General features: G+C 40.9%; 2 protein-coding genes across 3 annotated transcripts; both read left to right on the forward strand.

Annotated features, from left to right (window-relative positions):
- The first annotated feature begins 5,637 nt into the window (after window positions 1–5,637).
- LOC120715811 (phenazine biosynthesis-like domain-containing protein 2) lies at window positions 5,638–13,302 on the forward strand. 2 transcript variants are annotated; one of them, XM_040002983.1, is made up of 10 exons: window positions 5,638–5,822; window positions 8,670–8,769; window positions 10,850–10,948; window positions 11,130–11,239; window positions 11,370–11,399; window positions 11,496–11,584; window positions 11,821–11,912; window positions 12,610–12,693; window positions 12,894–12,956; window positions 13,064–13,302. In XM_040002983.1, exons 1-10 carry the CDS (start codon window positions 5,739–5,741, stop codon window positions 13,174–13,176), a joined length of 864 nt encoding a protein of 287 aa, XP_039858917.1. In that variant the 5' UTR covers window positions 5,638–5,738; the 3' UTR covers window positions 13,177–13,302. The 2 variants fall into 2 exon arrangements, with proteins under 2 accessions (XP_039858917.1, XP_039858918.1); XM_040002984.1 differs by lacking the exon at window positions 5,638–5,822 and adding an exon at window positions 7,050–7,068.
- A 1,050-nt stretch (window positions 13,303–14,352) lies between these two features.
- snrpe (small nuclear ribonucleoprotein polypeptide E) lies at window positions 14,353–18,802 on the forward strand. Its single transcript, XM_040002988.1, has 5 exons — window positions 14,353–14,523; window positions 15,447–15,473; window positions 15,577–15,639; window positions 16,734–16,812; window positions 18,589–18,802. Exons 1-5 carry the CDS (start codon window positions 14,470–14,472, stop codon window positions 18,642–18,644), a joined length of 279 nt encoding a protein of 92 aa, XP_039858922.1. The 5' UTR covers window positions 14,353–14,469; the 3' UTR covers window positions 18,645–18,802.
- Window positions 18,803–18,812: the final 10 nt, after the last annotated feature.

The following is an 18,812-nucleotide window of genomic DNA, read 5'->3' on the forward strand; positions in this document are numbered from 1 at the left end:
GCAATAGCAACTTGAAGCAAACTTTTTTTTTTGTGTGTACGACTTTAACAGTCTCTCTCACATAGAGGAGTTTTAATTAACCCCTCTTATCAATGCAGTTTAAGTTCATTGAGGTTTGTAGATGCGGCTCTTTTAAGATCCCACCACATCATTTCAATCTGGTTGAGGTCTAGGCTTTGTCTGGAACATTGCAACACCTTGATTTATTTTTCAGCCATTATTTTGCAAAGTTGCTGTTGTGCTTGCAGTCATTGTCTTGTTGCATGACTCAATTTTAACGAAGCTTTAGCTGCTAGGTAGAGCTTCACATTTGAGTCTAGAATACTCTGGTATACAGAGGAGTTCAGGGTTGACTTATTAATTGCAAGGTGCCCATGTTTGGTTTTTATCGAAAGGGGTGCTGTGAAAACAAGCTCCACAATGGTCTCGTCTGTTCAAAGGAAACAGTTGGAGAAATCTTGTTATTTTTTTTAGATACAACTTTATAAAACTAAACCACGTTTAATCTTCTTTTTATAGAGAGAAGCCTTTCTCCTCTATCACCATGAAGTGTGGCCAGATGGGCCACCCTTAAAACAAGCCATACTTGTTAAGTGTTTTTCTAATTGTGGTGTCATGAACTTTAACATTTAACATGTGAACTGAGGCCTGTAAAATCTTACATGTAGCTTTTGGTATTTTTGCAGTTTCTCTGAGTCTTACACCGTCTGGCCTCTGGGTGAATTGCTGAGACAAACAATCCTGGGACAACTGCGACATTGTGAATGCTCCAGACCAGCAAAGTGCTAAAACTTCTTCTTTTAGAGAGATGCTGAGACTTGATGATGATGAGCTAATCAAGTGCATTTGATTTGCAGCACCTCGCTGCTACTTACCCTCTTAATTCCTATGGAAGGTGTAAGGTGTATGGATGTTTTACAGGACGCTCTGCAGCCCACTCTTACTGTGCGATGTATGGCATGACTAAATATATTGCCATGATTGTTTCAGATTGGTACTCTTTAGTCTGGGACAACAGTCCATAATCGCAGTGTATTCCTGGATTTAGGCTACCAGCCAATAAAGCACGGCATTCAAAACAATCCCAGCAGAGGTTGGGAATCAGTTACTGTCATCAAGACATGTGACAGTTAAAAACTCAACCAACTGGTGAAACTGAAAATGCTCATATACCTCAAGGCAAAAAAGCAGCACATCACACCTTTAAAGCTAACCAATAATTTGGAGCAAGAACAAACACCCTTACTTTGTAAATATGCAGTCAAACAACATGTGACAATATTTAGAAAAAAAATCCATTGTCAACTCAGACTTGCAGTCTCGCTTTGACTGTGGCCCAAGTACGTTATGAATATCCTGCCAGTCAGCGAGGCAGGAAACAGACAGCCAGTGGCTCACTCTACCAGGGCTGCAGGGGTCAAAAGCCTGTCAGGTGGTGCGGCGGTGGAGGTGGTGGGGGTCAGGCAGGTGAGCCAGTGAGGAAAACAAAGAACCACTACTAAACCCCCACCCCCTTTTCCTTCCCCTATCCCGTCTGCCTTCTCTTCCTCTCAGAACAATCACCACCAACAGGACCAGGAAGTGATGTAGAGAGGAGGTTGATCTAACCGGGGCAGTTCCTTTCAGATAGGTCAGACAGGGGAAGAGAAGGTAGGAAAGACAGGCGTGGAAATGGGAAAAGATAGAAAACATACACAGCAAGTGGTGGCAGAGTTTCCTGTTTGGGTGTGTGTGTGTGTGTGTGTGTGTGAGTGTGAGACTTTCCTATTTATAGAGTATTCCAGTCCTGTAGTGTTGTTCACTGATGACTAACGGTGTCCAGTATTGTTTTAAGCCCTGTGCTATTTCTTTTTTAAATATTCCTGCACTGTTGTGTTCTTTCCTTCATATCTGATCCTCATAGGTGTTATAATTATGAAAATAATGTCCGATGCCCAAGTGACCCTGACTGTGACAAAGGTCATGACAGCACTTTGAAGCTACCATTCTGTTCCGTGTTAGCAGCTGCCTCCATTATTGTTATTTTGACTTCAGGGCCTCTGTGGCTCGCCAGCATCTGCAGCGTCTCCCTTCGCTCAGTCTTCCTTGAGAATGTGAGCAGGCATGTGGCATTGAGAGTCAGTCGGGCCATTCCTGCGCTCATAGCACAGACACAAAGCATGTGGCACTTGACAGGGATGCCAGATGAGGGACGCACGCCACCACGAGCCGCAGCAGCCCCCTTGCCTTTTAAGACACACACTGAGGGGTTCCTGCCCTGAAAGGCGACACCTCGGCCTGCGCCACCGAGGCTCCTTGCGTCTTGTCTTTCCCCCCACTTGCGGACTCTTGTCTGTCCTCGGCTCCTCATTTCCGTCACACTTTCTCTTCCAGGGAGGGTAGCGCGGGGGGCAAGACTGTGTCGTATGTTATTAATACTATTGTTAACTGCACACTCAAGGCTGGCCTTCCTGACTCAGCTCATCATGTTACAGGTATATTGTGCACAGCAGAGAAATGGCCAATCCTGCTTTATATAATGCCATCTATATATATCGCGAGGAATGCCTTGGCCAATTATGGTTCGAAGCCGGCTGATTGTCATGATGGATCTGTCAGCAGACTTAAAGGCTTTCTTCTTGGACTAAAAACAGATGATGTCTTTTGACTGAGGTGATATTCTCCCTGTGAGCATCATTAAAAATGAGTAGACACAAGACAAATGCAAGAGACATTTACTTTACAGGCAGAAGAGATAGGGGTCTCCCAGTGATCGAACAGAACTTTTATTACTACTTTACTGATCGATTCTGACACTATAACTTTTGATAATTGTGCTGCGTGCTGGAATATTAGATGTGTTGGAGCGCCCTCTAGAGGCAGGTACCTGAGAGTACTATTGTTGGATGTTACTTGCAGATTTAAAGGTACTTAAGGCAAGTATTAAATGATATGTATTTATTTATATTGGATTTAAATAAGAATTTGCTCTTAATCACTTGTCTGGTTAATCAAAGATCACACTGACTGGCTGCATCTTTTTGTAGTACAAACCTCAAATTAAACCAAAATACAGCCTGGCCCTGTTTCAGTCTTGGCTGAGCCTTCTTTAGCACGATGCATAGACATCTGGGACATATAGTCAGAGTGGCTCTTTCTTCATATTCTGTTGATAGCTTTATTCATTTTGGAAAGTTTTAAGATATGTTAAAAGACTGGAATTTACCATAAGTACCTTTGAGCTGTGCAATGGTTTTGAGAACCCTGCAGCTACAGTAAAGTTTTTATGTTTAAGGTAATAATAATAAAACACACACAAAAGTATGGAGAGATTTAGAAATTGTTCTGATTGCTACATAAGAATTTAGTTTTACTTGAACATTAATTACTGATAGATGAATATTTTTTAAATTACTAATTTAAGTGAAGCTTAAACTTTTTTTTGCATAGAAAAACTCTGTTATCATCATGCACATGCGTTGTCAGGCAGTGGACTGTTTTGCATCTTCTCTTAAAATGTATTAAATCTACAGCAGTGCTGAACAGATGGTGCTGTTCACTGCTAGCAGAGTGGGTTGATTTTCCCATGGCGCCACCCAGTGGCGGTCCTAGCCTGTTTGGTGCCCTGGGCGAACACGCCCTCTTTTTTCTAAACTGAGCACCTGATGGCTTTGACCTTTTCTTGTCCATCTTCCACTGGTTTTAGTGTTGCACTATGGTATGAACATCCATCCCCCAACCCGAGGATCACCACAACATAACGTAATAGACCTACACCTTAAATCATAGATTGGCTTTGTCTAGACTCTAGGGTTTATTTCTGGGATTTTGCACAACCGAGGAGTCTAATCATGAATACATAATGGGCTTGGATTTACATCATTATGAATGAAATGTGCTCTATTTGGAAGCAGCATGTCTCCCTCCCCTTTCAACAGGTTGCGTGTGAGACTTTAAATCATCAAACTGTAAATTATACATTTTAAATTGTTATTGATCTCTTTACCCTGAGTCCTAAAGTTGGTAAGAGGGGCCGATGGCGCGATATGGCAGCCTCGCTTCTGTCAGTCTGCCCCAGGGCAGCTGTGGCTACAACTGTAGCTTGCCTCCACCAGTGTATGAATGTGAGAGTGAATGAATAGTGGTATTGTAAAGCGCTTTGGGTGCCTTGAAAAGCGCTATATAAATCCAATATTAATAAACTCAAGTGCAACCTAAACTACATTCATACTCCGATGAACGCATCGGAGGCTGGGTTAGTATCTAGCCCAAGGATATTTGGCATGCAGACTGGGGAAGCCAAGGATCGAACCACCAACCTTCCAATCAGTAGCTGATCTGCTCTACCACCTGAGCCACCCCACTCTACTCACTCTACACCTACGACTGCACGGCCATTAGCAACTCCAACATCATTGGGAAGTTTGCGGATGACACTACAGTGGTGGGTCTTATCACCAAAGGTGATGAGATGGCCTACAGGGAGGAGGGGCAACCAACTGGTGTCGAGACAACCATCTCACCCTCAAAGTCGCAAAGACAAAGGAGCTGATAGTGGACTTCCGGAGGTGCAGAGAAGTACGCACCCCCATCACCATCAACGGCGCTGCTGTGGAGAGAGTGAGCAGCTTCCGGTTCCTTGGTGTACATCTGGCTGAGGATCTTACGTGGTCAGTACACACAGTGAAGAAGGCGCAGCAGCTCCTCTTCTTTCTCAGGAGACTGAAAAGATTCTGCAAGCCATTCTTATATTTTGCTTGTTCTTATGTTATTGTATTTTGCACACCTCTGTTGCTTGTGAAGCTCGCACACAAGAATTTCACTCACATGTACTGTACCAGTGTATCTGCACATGTGATGTGACAATAAAAGTGATTTGATTTGAAATCCCCCGCCGCCACGCCCTCTCCTCCCTGTGCCGCAAGCAGCAAGCGCAGCTCGCAAACGGAGGGCGCCCTTACTCCCCGCAAATGGCCGCAAGAACACCGATCGGTGCCTATGACATCCCCAGAATGCGCTGGCATGATGTCGGGGCAGCATGAGTACGAGCAACTTTTTTTTGCCGGTGCCCGTTATGCCGCCCCCCACTACGATGCCGCCCCGGGCAACTGCCCATGTCGCCCATATCAAAACCCGCTAGTGGCGCCACCTGACTGCAGCGGTGGTAAAATTTACACACACTTGTTATTTGAGTAGAAGTGCAGATAAGAATTACTCTGGCAAGGACTGATTTGACTTCTTTACTCGGCAAAAGTGTAAAACTACAGGCTCTGAAATGTACTCAAAGAATACAAGTAACAGTAGGTCTTGAATGAAGGTGCGCTAGCTTTAAACTTCCAGTTCATCAAATGTCACTGAGCGCTCCTTTTAAAAAGATAAGCGCTCTTCTTCCTCCTGTCATGTCTTTCTTACATCTTTCTCCATCTCTGCGTGAAATTATCTCACAATCATCAAACTCATCTTTTCTCTGGTAAGCAGCTGCAGGACAACTGTATGACAGCTAGCCTTTGCTGCTACTGTCTGATCTATTGGAAACATTGCACGTGAAACTGCATTATTTTGTACTCCTGGTTATTTGTATTCATGTTCTACTCTCTTGTATACCTCATCTGTTTGTATGTTGTACTCACTGATTGATTAATAAAGTTCTAGTTAAAAAAAAAAAAAGCAGTGGGTGCGGACTTTGTCCACCAAAAACGGTGCTGAAGAAGGAGGCTCTTGACTTTTAAGCCATTTTCGTCTTCCTTCGCTTACCTACAATGGAGATACCAGTGTACACGCTGGATTCCTTCACCAATTTGCCGTTCAAGGGAAACCCTGCGGCAATTTGTCCACTTCTGCATGTGAGTAAAACTATTTAGGCCACAGCTTAATGTGTAGTCTGGCGCTATGGCGGCCTGCATCGGTGCTTCGCACAAGTGCAGACCAGAAGCAGAAATTCGTTCTGCAAAACAAGCTCGACAACATGTGTTTTTAAAGGTATTTTAACTCAAACAATCTTTTATCAATCAAACCATGAAAATTAAAGTGGGTTTTTTGTTTGCTTTCCCCTGAAAACTTTCTTATCACACAAGAACAGATACATACAATAAGATACATCAGCCTGCTGCTTCTAATTAACTTATTTAGTTGTTTATTCTTTTTCAGTGAGCAAACTTCGTCTGTTTGCCTGCCAGAAGCTTACAATCATCTGCTTTAGAAAGATGAACTCAAATGGAGGTCAGTCCACTACTGCCACCTGTGGCCAAGTGCTACTACTAGATTAACTTGTGACACATCTGCAGAAGAAGCTGAGTGGCTGCACTTACATCTGGCTCATTCAAATCGACCCACAAACATGTTGAAAGATGCAATGACAGCAATGTGGATTGTCAGGACTAAAACCAATCATTAAGTAAAGACAACAGGGATCATTTGTTTCTGTTTATTTAGCATGCACAACATTTGTAGTCTGGCCTCCATTTGAGACTGCTCCAGCTGCTATGTGATAGTCAGTAGATCTGCTACAAATTGCAGATCATATGCAAGTTTTGGAAATAAATCATGAATATTTCTTGCTTAGCATTAAAAGTAAACATTTCTAGCTCTCCCCCACACTCAAACACAGATGACAAACCAACTGACACACCTGAGTCACTCACTTTCTTAAATCCAATCACTCTCACTGGCTCTGTTTATTACTAATCACCAGTGTTGGGACTAACGCTCAGATATCCGAGGGTAAGTGAATGCAGCACCATGAGCATCATGTTAGCAAAGGTAGGAGAGCCAAGCACGAAAGTACGGCCACCGCGGAAAAATTTTTTCGGGGAAAGCTTAACAAGTTAACATTAGTGCTAGCCATCGGACCCCGTTTTGCCAGTGGTCTGATGGATTATTTCTTTATTTATTTATTTTTTGCAACGCTGAATAATGAGAGGTGGTGTATTGGCCCAGCGGGCTGGCCGATGTGTAACTAACTCAGTTGTTTGGTGGTGGCTATGGCGGAGCTTCCACAGAGGCAAAGGTGGATGAGGGTAAGGTGAGGCAGGAGGAGAGAGCCCCGAGGCGGCCGCCGTGTCCCGTAGTGTCAGGTGAACTGAACTTCAGGTAAGAAGTTATGACCTGCAGTCTCTCTGGGTCAGATATAAACAGTGTTGGGTAAGTTACTTTAAATTAGTAACTTAGTTACATTACTAGTTACTTCTATCAAAAGTAACTCAGTTACTTGAAGTTACTCGTTACTTTCAGAGTAACTAGTTACTAGGGAAAGTAACTTTGGTTTTACTCAGAATTCTCTTGTGAACTGTTTCTGAGAGACAAATAACACCAAGATCCTTTTCTAAGTAGCTGACAGCTGGTAACTGTGCAGGGGCGGGTCTAGCAAAGTGTTGTCAGGGGTCCATGTAGGGCATTAACGGGGAGAGGGGGGCACAAGGAAATACTTTTCTTTCTTATTCTCATTTAAAATGTCTAGCATTTAAAAAAATAATTATCTGAGTCTTACAACAAACAATTGATAGATTGATACATATATACCATCAGAACAGTGTACATCACTATCACAACAGCGTTTGTTTTCATTCAAAGGCTTTATGATTTTTCCTATAATGGTGGGCCGGTCTCTAGTCATATTCCCCGGGACGATTTTTTTTTCGTCCACAGGTGGAGCTAGTTGACTCGACTCCATTTGAGTGAACACAAAGTAAATTGCACGCTTTAGTTGTGAAGCGAAAACACTGAAATTGGAGTAATAACACGTACGAGGGGAACGATAACGACGACAAGATTCTCCCGATTGTTTGCTCTTGCTGCCCTGTGAACAGCATCGGCGTGGTGTTAATTGTTTGCTGTTTTCACGATCGCCTCCTGCATGAGAATATCACCAGGTACACTCGCGACATTTTTAAACATTTAGTTGTTCATGAGCAACAAGACTGAGGTAACCTCACAAATATCACAGACGAAATATTTGGTGTTTATTTGCTGTTTTGTTGGTAGCGGCTCCTGAAAAGCAAGTCTACCACACATCTGTTCGACCAACCCCTAAGGAAGCCCGTTTCCGCCACTAAATAAAAACAAAAAAACTAGTATCCATAACTCGAAATTTCGAGTTATTTTCTCGAAATTTCGACTTATTAACTCAAAATTTCGAGAAAAGTAACTCAAAATTTCGAGTTAGCTCTGCCAATCAAAAATATACGTGAATGAGGTCGCTTTCTTGTTACCCGGAAGCATATGGCACAGAGGAACGCGCACTCAAAAACGGATCCCAACAAATTGGCGCTTTCGCGAGTACGTTTGCTGATAGTAACACCATGTGATTCAGCTAATAACACAGGGATTTCATCATTTGTGAAGCCAGGCTGAAAACACTCAGCAATCTGTGCATTCGCGACTGGATGTAATACCGGTAGCTTAGCTGTAGCATTTGTAGCTGAGGGCTTCAGCTTCCGGGTAACAAGGAAATGACGTCATTCACGTAGATTACTGATTGGCGGCGCTAACTCGAAATTTCGAGTTACTTTTTTCAAAATTTTGAGTTAATAAATCGAAATTTCGAGTTATGGATCCTTTTTTTTTAGTGGCGGAAACGGGCTTCCATAAACCCCAGTTAATCTGGAACCGCGGTCATAGCAGCTCATATCAGTGCATGTTTACACTCATCACAAATATTTATATTTACTCATCAAATCGTGTGTTTCTAACAGGAGCTGAGTGATGACTTGTATTACAAGATAGCAGCAGAGATGAACCTCTCAGAAACTGCTTTCATCACCAGGATTAATCCCTCTGATAGCTTTACTACAGGTATGTCTGTTTTAATACAGATCACATTTGGGTTGCCAATTCCAAAGCCTCTTAGATTATAATGCTGTAATGGAAAGCTCCCTTTCAAAAGTATACAGTATGGTGTATGATTCACATACTGCTTAAACTTAAAAGTAGTCCCTATAGGTGCAGGATAGAAATTTTTCAATATGGATTAACAAGTTTGTATGACTTTATAGTTATAAGAACCGTAGTATATCGTATTTCCAGAAAATAAAAAAGACTGAAATAAAATAACAAAAACCTGAAAACCTGAATAACATGACAAGTGAAATAAATGAGTCAAGGAAATTGTATGATAGGAAAAAACGGAGTCACTATTAAAAAAAAGAAGAAGCTGTGAGTAGTGGTGAAGAATTTGCACAGCTGTGAGGCTCTAAGAGAAAATGCCACGTCATTTTGTAATGATGTGAGCTGCAGGAACAGTTAGGAGTGTCTGAATCAAACCAGTGGCTCTGTTAACAAAGTGAGACAACAGACATTTCAGGATCAAAATACAGTTAATTAGAGAAAAATATCTTTAAATCACCACAAAGTCTATTTCATGGCACTTTGTACCTATTGAGAAATGTCATTCACGAAAGGTTAGCCTTCAGCAAAATTAAACTAGTGCCGTCAGGCAGAATTAAGGACCCACAACCATTAGCAGGAGCTCATTATTTTTCAAGTTTATCTGTTCAAGCTTATGTTTAGAGAGATCCTATACAGTTAAACACACACAGAGCTGCATTGTACTCACTTTGTGCACAAACTGTCCTCAGCAGTCTGTCAGGTCAAAATGTTACATTGTATGGAGTCCAAAGAACTGTGCAACAAGCTGTCGCAGTGAAAAATGCAGTGTGCAGTCGGTCCAAGAGGAATGCAGGTATCATTAACACAAAGACAAAGAAGAAGCAGGAACAGATACAATAAGTTTAACTTCAGACTTAAAAATGTGACTTTTGAAGAATACTCTGAACTATATTTGCTGAGAAAGGAGAAAAAACTGGTTGAGCCCATATTAGAGGGAATTACAATAGTCCATATGTAATAAGATCAAAGCATGTATGACTTTTTAAAGAGTGCCTGATATTTAAATTAAATAAGTAAAAAGTGAACCCAAACCATGACAGTAACAGTTCAGTATTCTTCTTGTAATTTGCCAAAAATATCATCTGGCATTTGCAGTTCTCTGCTCACACACAGATGTTGTAGAGCCATCTCCCACATTTTTTTCCTCATCTCCCACAATTTAATGACTTCCAGCTATGAGCAGCTTCTCTAAGGCTACGTCCACACTAGCCCGGATAGATTTGAAAACGGCATTTTCATCTGAAAACGCTCTGCATCCACACTAGCGTCTTAATTCGTTTTCACAGAGTTGTGCGTCCACATTGAAACGGCCGAAAACGCTTACGTTCCAGTACTGTGCATGCGTAAAACGCAAGAAGATTCGACCTACCTCATTTCTATCTGCCGTTTATTTACTTTCCGGCTCTTTGAAACATCGCGGCAAAATGTTGAGGAAAAACACCAAGTTTTTTTTAAATGGACTAACAATGAGGTGGAGTTGTTGCTGTGAGTAACACAAAAGTACAACGTTGCAAAAGCGAGTGAGAATTAAAGAATGTAGAAACTGATATTAATCTTTAATAGGGCTGTCAAAATTGAGAGCAAACAAAACAACTGCTGTGTAATGCCCTCCTCGATCTTTGTTTAATTGGTCACATGACTGCATCATATGACTAACATGTGCCATCGTTTTCGAAAGTCTGCGTTTTCAGTCCACACTGCCATGCCAAAGCACCGTCTTCAAATGTATGCGTTTTCGAGAGCGTTTTGAGAACGCTGCGTTTTCCTTCGGGGAAAACGCCGTCTCAGTGTGGACGGGAGGCCAATGATGGTTTCTAAATTATAAGGCTTTTTGTCAATCTTTAACCAATAAATCATTAAGTTGACCTTGAAGACCTTTGTGGATGTAAGCCAATCACTAACATTATTATCTACACTGCTTAACTCTGTGTATTTGAAACTAATACCAAAACAAAACTGAAAAAAGTCTTAAATGTGTGATTAACAGGATCAAGATTCCGCCTTCGATGGTTTACACCAACTACTGAAGTAGACCTGTGCGGTCATGCCACTCTGGCCTCTGCAGCAGTGCTATTCCAACACATCAGTAAGATGCAACATTTACACATAAAAAGGTTTTTCAAAAAACAAAAAAGTGACATCATGGTGCACTAGAAAAGGCCGCTGGAGCTATTTTAAAAGATGCCTGTAATGCACAATGCAGCTGACTGCAAGAAGGAGCAAAGAGGTGCCAGCATGTAACCATGTAATGGAATTTTTTCCTTCAGAAAATGTAAATCCCACCCTGGTGTTTGAGACCAAAAGTGGAGATCTTTCCGTCACCCAGAAGGAGGAAGGGTACATCATGGACTTTCCTCTGAATCCCCCCACCAGAGTGGTAAAATAAACCTTTCCTGTTTAGTTACATGAACAATTTAATCAGATCCTGTAATGTAAAAAAACGAGTTCTTGTGTTTTATTAACAGTGTATATAAAATGGCTTTCTTTCTGAACTCCCTTTATTTCAGGATCCCAACGACTTCAAAGACACCATCAAGGTCAGAAATCACATTTTTGTGAACAGTTTGTGAAAGTGTAACTACATTCCTGTGTGTGTGTTCAGCTAAGTCTCTGCCTTTACATGTGTGACACAGGTGGCAGTCGGAAACCTCCCGGTTCAGGAAGTTTTATTTTGCTACAACACCAAGAAGCTGCTGATTCGACTGGCTGACAGCTGTGACATGTTGGTTAAAAAACACTTTGCTTGTTGCCAAATTCAAAGGAATCTCAATAGTGGTCCTACTGTTCATGAGATCTTAAACATTTGTTCAGCAACAATCAATTATATTTCTCAGGTGCCCGGCTAGTGGGGCTTATTCATATGTTTAAAGCCCAAACAAATAATCAAGCAACTGGCCTTCTACACCCACTCGTCACGTTTTAGTAAATGTATATGTGCTTTTTGTGTATTATCTCCAGCTCCGCGCTTACCGATCTGAAAGTTGACACTGTGGCTCTTGAGAATACTGAGAGAAGTGGAAGATTCTGCGCCGTCATCATCACTATGAAAGGTAATCGGAGCTGTGCGTTTCGTAGAGTTGTAGACTTGCTGGATCGGACCACATGTAGTAATTCCATTAAAATTAAGACGTAACAGTAAAGAATAAACCAGAGGAAACCCAACATGAAGTGTTTAAGCGAGGTGTGGTCCCACCATGTACCATCAGAAAAGCTTCAATGCACCTCTGTTAGAGGGATGAACAGCACTCTGCCAAAAACATTCCCTCATTTGGTGTTTTAATGATGATGGTGATGAAGAGCACAGTCTATGATTCCACTCATAATATAGGCCAGGGGTCCCCAATCCCAGTCCACGAGGGCCGGTGTCCCTGCAGGGTTTAGATGTGTCCTTGATCCAACACAGCTGATTTAAAGGTTAACTGACCTCCTCAACATGTCTTGAAGTTCTCCAGAGGCCTGGTAATGAACTAATCATGTGATTCAGGTGTGTTGACCCAGGGTGAGATCTAAAACCTGCAGGGACACCGGCCCTCGTGGACTGGGATTGGGGACCCCTGATATAGGCCTTCACTTGGGTTGAGCTCTGGGGAAATGTTTGATCACAGGACAAATGGTGCGCCGATTTCTCCTTTGCCGTCACCATCCTGTGGACTCGTTTGTTGCCCATTTTAATTTGTATAACAACATTCACTGAATGTTTCTGCCAACAAACATTACATATCAAACACTGCTAACATGTGGAAACAGGATCACCTGACTGCCAGCCACGATATGACTTCTACTCGAGAGACTTTTCTCCATGGTTTGGCGTCCCTGAGGATCCTGTCACTGGTAAGATGGTTGCTCTTTACTAGTATGTAATCTATAGACATTATTTCTCAAATAACATAATTCTGACCATGTTTGTGTGTCTAAAAACGTTTACATATAAGCAGCTGGACTAAAGTGATTAAAGAGGATGCATTTACAGGTGTCTTATTACTGAGAGAAAGTGTTAAGCTATTCCTGCTATGCATTCTTTGTTCTGGCAGGCTCTAACCACACAATCCTAGGTAGCTACTGGTCTGAAAAACTAGGAAAGAAGAAAATGCTGGGTACGTATTTGAACCTTCTCCGCCTTTTACTAATGTGTCATTTATCTGATAACAGACGTTGTGTTCCACTTTTATCCATAATTAACCTGCTTATTGTGTCTGTGCAGCTTACCAGTGCTCCAGTCGTGGTGGCGAGCTGGAACTTGAACTGAGGGATGATGGAAGAATCAACATAGCTGGACAGGCCATCACTATTCTGCAGGGAACAATCAAACTGTAGACTGAGACACATCCAAGAAGACGGCGTCTGATGTTCTATCATAACCATTGTGTCCCTGCAGATAGACACTTTATGGCTCTTGTTTAAAAATTAGATGGCTAAAATAAAAAGAAAAAACGCACTCAAGTCCTGACTGTTCAAGGTTCAAGGTTCAAGGTTCTTTATTATTTGTCACATGCATAGTTATACAAGTATAACACACAGTGAAATGTAGCCTGACACGCTCCTCGACATGTGCAAAAATTGGGGGGGGGGGGGGTTGTAGAGGAGGAACATTATATATATATATGTATATATATATATATATATATATATATATATATATATATATATATATATATATATATATATATATACACATATAGTATATACACTGGGTGAATGTGCAGTAGTAGCAGCAGTTCTATCCTGAAATGATTCAGCTAACATAGCTTTGTTACGCTCATTTATTCATAACATTACAGCAAAAAAATTACAACCAAAAGATTTTAAAATGGGAAAAACAGAAACACAAGAACACAGCAGGTAAAAATCAGAAGAGTCACAGTTAGCCTTGTGGTTGGGAGAATTTTTCACATTTGCTGCTTAATAATGAATGGGGTTCAAATAAAGTTAAGTACAGCTGATATGGATTAAACTGGTAAAATTGATACTGTGCAGATTCGTTTTGATCCTAAATAACGTGTACATATTCCTGAAATTAAAAGTCATCATGATGACATGTTTGTTTGTTTTTTTTTTTTTTGTATAATCTGTTCCTGCACAGATGTAGTTCTGCCGATCTGACTCATACAGGTTTTTACAGTCATTGGTTTTTACTGACAAAACAATGGAATAAACTTGAGGCCCACTGATATAGTTAAGTTATTTTAAAGTTAACATTTCTGGTTAAATACTATAGCTCTATCATAGGAAACAGGGAATGATACTATACCTCTAAAAGGTAGAGCTGGAGGATGGTACCTTTTGTCACATACAGACGACGATGGATGTTGTCATGGCTTTTTAGTTTGTTTTTATGCTAAAGACGGCGCGTTTCACACTGCTCGCAAACTTGCACAGGTATGTTCTCGCGAGGTTATAAACGTTGATTTGTTCTAGTGTTTTTATAGTGACCTCCCACCGGCAGGGGCGCTCTTTCACATCACAAGACCTCCGTGCTGGTAGAGCACGCGAAAGGAAACCCGCCATTGAAGACGTCTCACAACGTGAGAGTTTCGTTGTAGTGCACTCTTTTAACAAAAGGTGCAATTTTTTTCAGCATATACCTACAGCTGGTAATTAGTTGGAGGAATGGCATACAGAGGACAAGGACAGAAGGTCCAGAAGGTTATGGTGCAGCCCATTGTATCCTTTTGTATTGCAGGACGACACTGCGCGGTTGAATTGATTGCTACAATAGCTTAGCAGCTAGGCTAACATTTAGTCATTCGTAAACATTTGTAGTCACTCATGTGAAGAGAGGAGTTTTACAAGGCTTGTAAGCTTTTGTGAAGACCAGTTTCACCCAAAGAAGTCGCGCGGGTATGAAATATGTTTGCAGAAAAAAAATGTGTTTTATTGAAATGCAGTCAGAAAGCCAGTGTATAGACTTAGCCGCGTTAATCCCGGGAAAACACCGGCTCTGTGGTTCCGTGTTATAGCTAAACGCAAAAGAGGCTAATTTCTGCCTTCAAACTACTCAATATGATACCATATGGAGGGTTTTAGGCCCACCAATCGATAGTTATTAACACCAAAATATAATATGATGTGGGAGAGTGAGGAAGTTACGGAATACTTACCTAACGAAAGTGTTTTGACAGTTAATAGCTATAAAACTGGAATTACTTTCATCTTCTCAAATATTTTAAAAATATAATTAGTTAATTGTTAGTGAAACTTGGTAGTGTTTTCTTTGATTTGCTATCGATCCACGTTTACATGGTCTCTTATGGGAATGCCAGCAACTGATATTACTGCTAATATGATGTAAGAATTACCTAAACCTAAAATAATGACAAAAATAAATGTAACTATATTTTAATTATTTGTTAAACAGATTTTTATTTACAAAAGGATCAGGGGAAAATAAAGTTTGCCCTCAAGATATGAAGCCGAAAAGTCAATTTTAAGCCAGGAAGAACCCCTGACCCAAACTCTGACTCTGAATCACATTTCCAATAACTTGGACTAAATGCAAATATAACCATTAACAACATATGTGCACATTTTAACTATAAACATGTTGAACTTGAGTCTGTGTGTATGTCCTTGACTGTGGTTGTCAGAATCTCATTTTCAGGTACCTGCAAAATGTAAGTAGCTTTTAACTTTTTCGTGCATCCTTCTGATTAGTTTTGTTTTCTGGTAATTTTGAAGATAAAACTGTATTCAGTTTATTCTCCCTCTCATTCCCAGCGCTCACGGATCCAGGTTTGGTTGTATGAACAGGTGAACATGCGGATAGAAGGCTGCATTATCGTAAGTAACATACAACCTTTCTCCATGTTCTTGGTCAGTTTATAAAGCTTGATGTTGATGGGCAGTGTGGAAAACCCTCTTAGCCCTACGTCGTAACCTTCCAGGCCAGTCAGTTGTGGCGGGCTGCTTTGACCTGGCAGGCAGATTCCTCAGGAGGTGCACGTCAGGTTATGTGGAAGGTTATGGCATAGGGTTAAAGGGGATTTCTGGTTATGTTGTAAGCTACAATGCAGATTTCCCACTGAAGCATAATCTGAGCCTCAGTAACCACCCTCTGTAACACACGTTCAAATGTGTCCAGTTGGCAGCCAGTCACAGAGCCAGCCTTCCTGATCAGTTTATCCACTTATTTGGTGTCACAGTGTATCTTCTTGTATACAGCCTCAACCTTAGTCTTCCAGTTCAGCCTGTTGTCAGTGTGGATGACCAGGTACTTGTCGTCCTCCTCCTCCACATTAGCATTCTGTCCCAGGATAGACAGAGGTGGTATAGCCACCCATTTTCTTCTGTCAGTCTGTCATCTCTGTGGTCCTATTCACATTCAGAAACAGCTGATTCCTCTCTGACAACTCCACCAAATCATCCATTAGTGCTCTGTACTCATTCTGCCCATCATTGATGCATCTGACCACTGCAGAATTATTAGTTTTGTGGTAAGTAAGGTGTGCAAGGTGAACAGGAGTGGAGATGGCTCAGTTCCCTGTGGAGCTCCTGTACCATGTCATCATTTTGACACCGAGCACTGCCCAGTTTTACATACTGTTTACTCGCATTGCCTTTAGCCTTCTCTAAGTAGCAGTGGCTGAAATGTGTTATACGCACCAAAGAAATCAAAGAAGTCATCTTCACCATGTGCGTGTTGCTATCTAGATAGAAATAAGCTCTCACTGGGAACAAACCTTTATCACTTGCTGTTCCCCTGTATGGCCACATTATGTCCTAGCATGGCTTAAAATGATTTGGTCTAACTTGAAATGGCCTGATCTATGAGTAGCATTTCCACTCAGGCTGAACTTTCTGTGAGATCAGGCATGTACAAGTTCTAGTTAAACCAATGTGACTCACTTTTGTTGTCTTGTGTCTCATTGCCTTAGGGTTTCGATGAGTACATGAATCTGGTTCTAGACGATGCTGAGGAAGTCCACATGAAGACTAAGAACAGAAAACCATTGGGTAAGAGTGCATCACTTTTTGTAAAGCTGTTTTATTATTTTACTTTACTTTATTTACTTTATTTTACTTTATTATTTTTAGGAAGGTTGACTGTGAAAAGTAAGAATGAAGAAAAATTGTGTGTCATCAAGACATTGTTGTTTCTCAGGGATTTTTGAAAAACAATTGTCCTGCATATCCCAGAAACTGCAAACCCAATTCTGAAAATGTTGGGATGCTATGTAAAGTGTAGTTAAAAACACTTACAGTGATTTGAAACAAAGAAGCAAAATACAAACACACAACACATGTACCTACCCCCACCGTCCAAAGACATGCAGCTTGTGGGGATAGGTTAATTGGATAATTCAAATTGCCACTAGGTGTGAATGTGAGTGTGAATGGTTGTCTGTCCCTATGTGTTAGCCCTGTGACAGACTGGCGACCTGTCCAGGTTGTACCCCGCCTTTCGCCCTATGACAGCTGGGATAGGCTCCAGCGCCCCCCGCAACCCTGAAAAGGATAAGCGGAAGCGGATGGATGGATGGACAACACATGTAAGAATTTCAAGACAATCGTCAGTCTGCTTTGGTGCATTTTCTGTTTCGTGATGTACTAAATGTTTTCAAATGGTGAAAGTGCAGGTCAATTCTGCAGCTGGACTCTGCTGCTACGAAGCCATGCTGTTTTAATAGCTGTGCTATGCGGTCTAGCGTTGTCTTGACGTCATCAGGATTATATATATATATATATATATATATATATATATATATATATATATATATATATATATATATTTATATATATATATGGTATATATATATGTGTATATATATATGTGTATATATATATGTGTATATATTATATGTATATATATATATATATATATGTATATATATATATATGTATATACATATATATATATATATATATATATATATATATATATATGTATATGTATATATGTATATGTGTTGTTCTAAAGCCTGTATACAACGTTCAGCACTGCTGTCTTTGCACACCTGCAAACTGTCAATTCCATAGGCATAAATCCACCATCGGAGATGCAGGCTTATGAACTGAACACTGATAATAAGGCAGATGGTCCCCCTCCTCTTTAGTCCAGAGTTCATTTTTTCCAAAAATCTTGAATCATCTGATCACAGAGCAGTTTTCCCCTTTTTCTCAGTTCATTTTGAATGAACTTTGGCCCAGACTGGAATTTCTGGATCATGTTCACATATGGCTTTCAACCTGCATTTGTGGATGGCACAGTGAGCTGTGTTCACGGACACTGATTTCCATAACAGAATCATAACAAATTTCCCACGTGTGGGACTAATAAAGGTTGTCTTATCTTATGTCTGATTTTAACGCAGTGCTGCCTGAGGACCTGACCATAGGTGTCAAAAAATAAATATATATATACACACACACACACACACACACACACACACACACACACGTCATTTTATTCTGTTTTTAATTTACAATTTACACAGCATCACAACTTATTTACAGTTGGGATTGTAAATGAAATCAACTCTTGGATTTTTAGGTGTGTGTTGGGGACTGTAGGTGGTTGGTGAGGATTGCTCTGTTGTTGCATCATGCCCCTGGCTACTGATCCACTTTATACTGATGTTAGATTTCACATTACCTTTACCCAGCGTTGATGGGGGCATGGTGCTTTGTCTGAAAGTGAACAGACACTTTGTGCCTCCCCTTGTCCAGCATCTGGCAGTTCTGTTCTAATTTAGCTTTGATCTCTCCTTCATTCTTTTCTGTGTTGGCCAGGGAGGATCATGTTGAAGGGAGACAACATTACCTTGCTGCAGAGTGTGTCCAACTGAGGCGAGAATGGAGATGTCTACAAACTTCAACTTTTGTAGAAGGAATTGGTTTTTGTTTTTCTTCAGAGTTTAAGTGTTTGTGTTTATGACATGAATATTGTAATTGTTTCTTTCTACCACATGGATCTGTTTGGAGAATAAAGGTTTTTTTTTTCTTACAGTTGTTCT

This window comes from Simochromis diagramma, unplaced genomic scaffold, assembly GCF_900408965.1.
Source record: "Simochromis diagramma unplaced genomic scaffold, fSimDia1.1 OVJJ01000646.1, whole genome shotgun sequence".
Classification (NCBI taxonomy): Eukaryota; Metazoa; Chordata; class Actinopteri; order Cichliformes; family Cichlidae; genus Simochromis; species Simochromis diagramma.

What these genes read in the sequence shown, in the direction of transcription:
- LOC120715811 (XM_040002983.1), top strand. Translation starts at nt 5,739, where the DNA reads ATGGAGATACCAGTGTACACGCTGGATTCCTTCACCAATTTGCCGTTC. An exon ending in ACTTCAAAGACACCATCAAG is followed by an intron (nt 11,400 to 11,495) that starts GTCAGAAATCAC and finishes TGTGTGACACAG; the next exon opens with GTGGCAGTCGGAAACCTCCC. An exon ending in CGTCATCATCACTATGAAAG is followed by an intron (nt 11,913 to 12,609) that starts GTAATCGGAGCT and finishes ATGTGGAAACAG; the next exon opens with GATCACCTGACTGCCAGCCA.
- snrpe (XM_040002988.1), top strand. Translation starts at nt 14,470, where the DNA reads ATGGCATACAGAGGACAAGGACAGAAGGTCCAGAAGGTTATGGTGCAG. An exon ending in TTTTCAGGTACCTGCAAAAT is followed by an intron (nt 15,474 to 15,576) that starts GTAAGTAGCTTT and finishes TCTCATTCCCAG; the next exon opens with CGCTCACGGATCCAGGTTTG. An exon ending in TAAGAACAGAAAACCATTGG is followed by an intron (nt 16,813 to 18,588) that starts GTAAGAGTGCAT and finishes TGTGTTGGCCAG; the next exon opens with GGAGGATCATGTTGAAGGGA.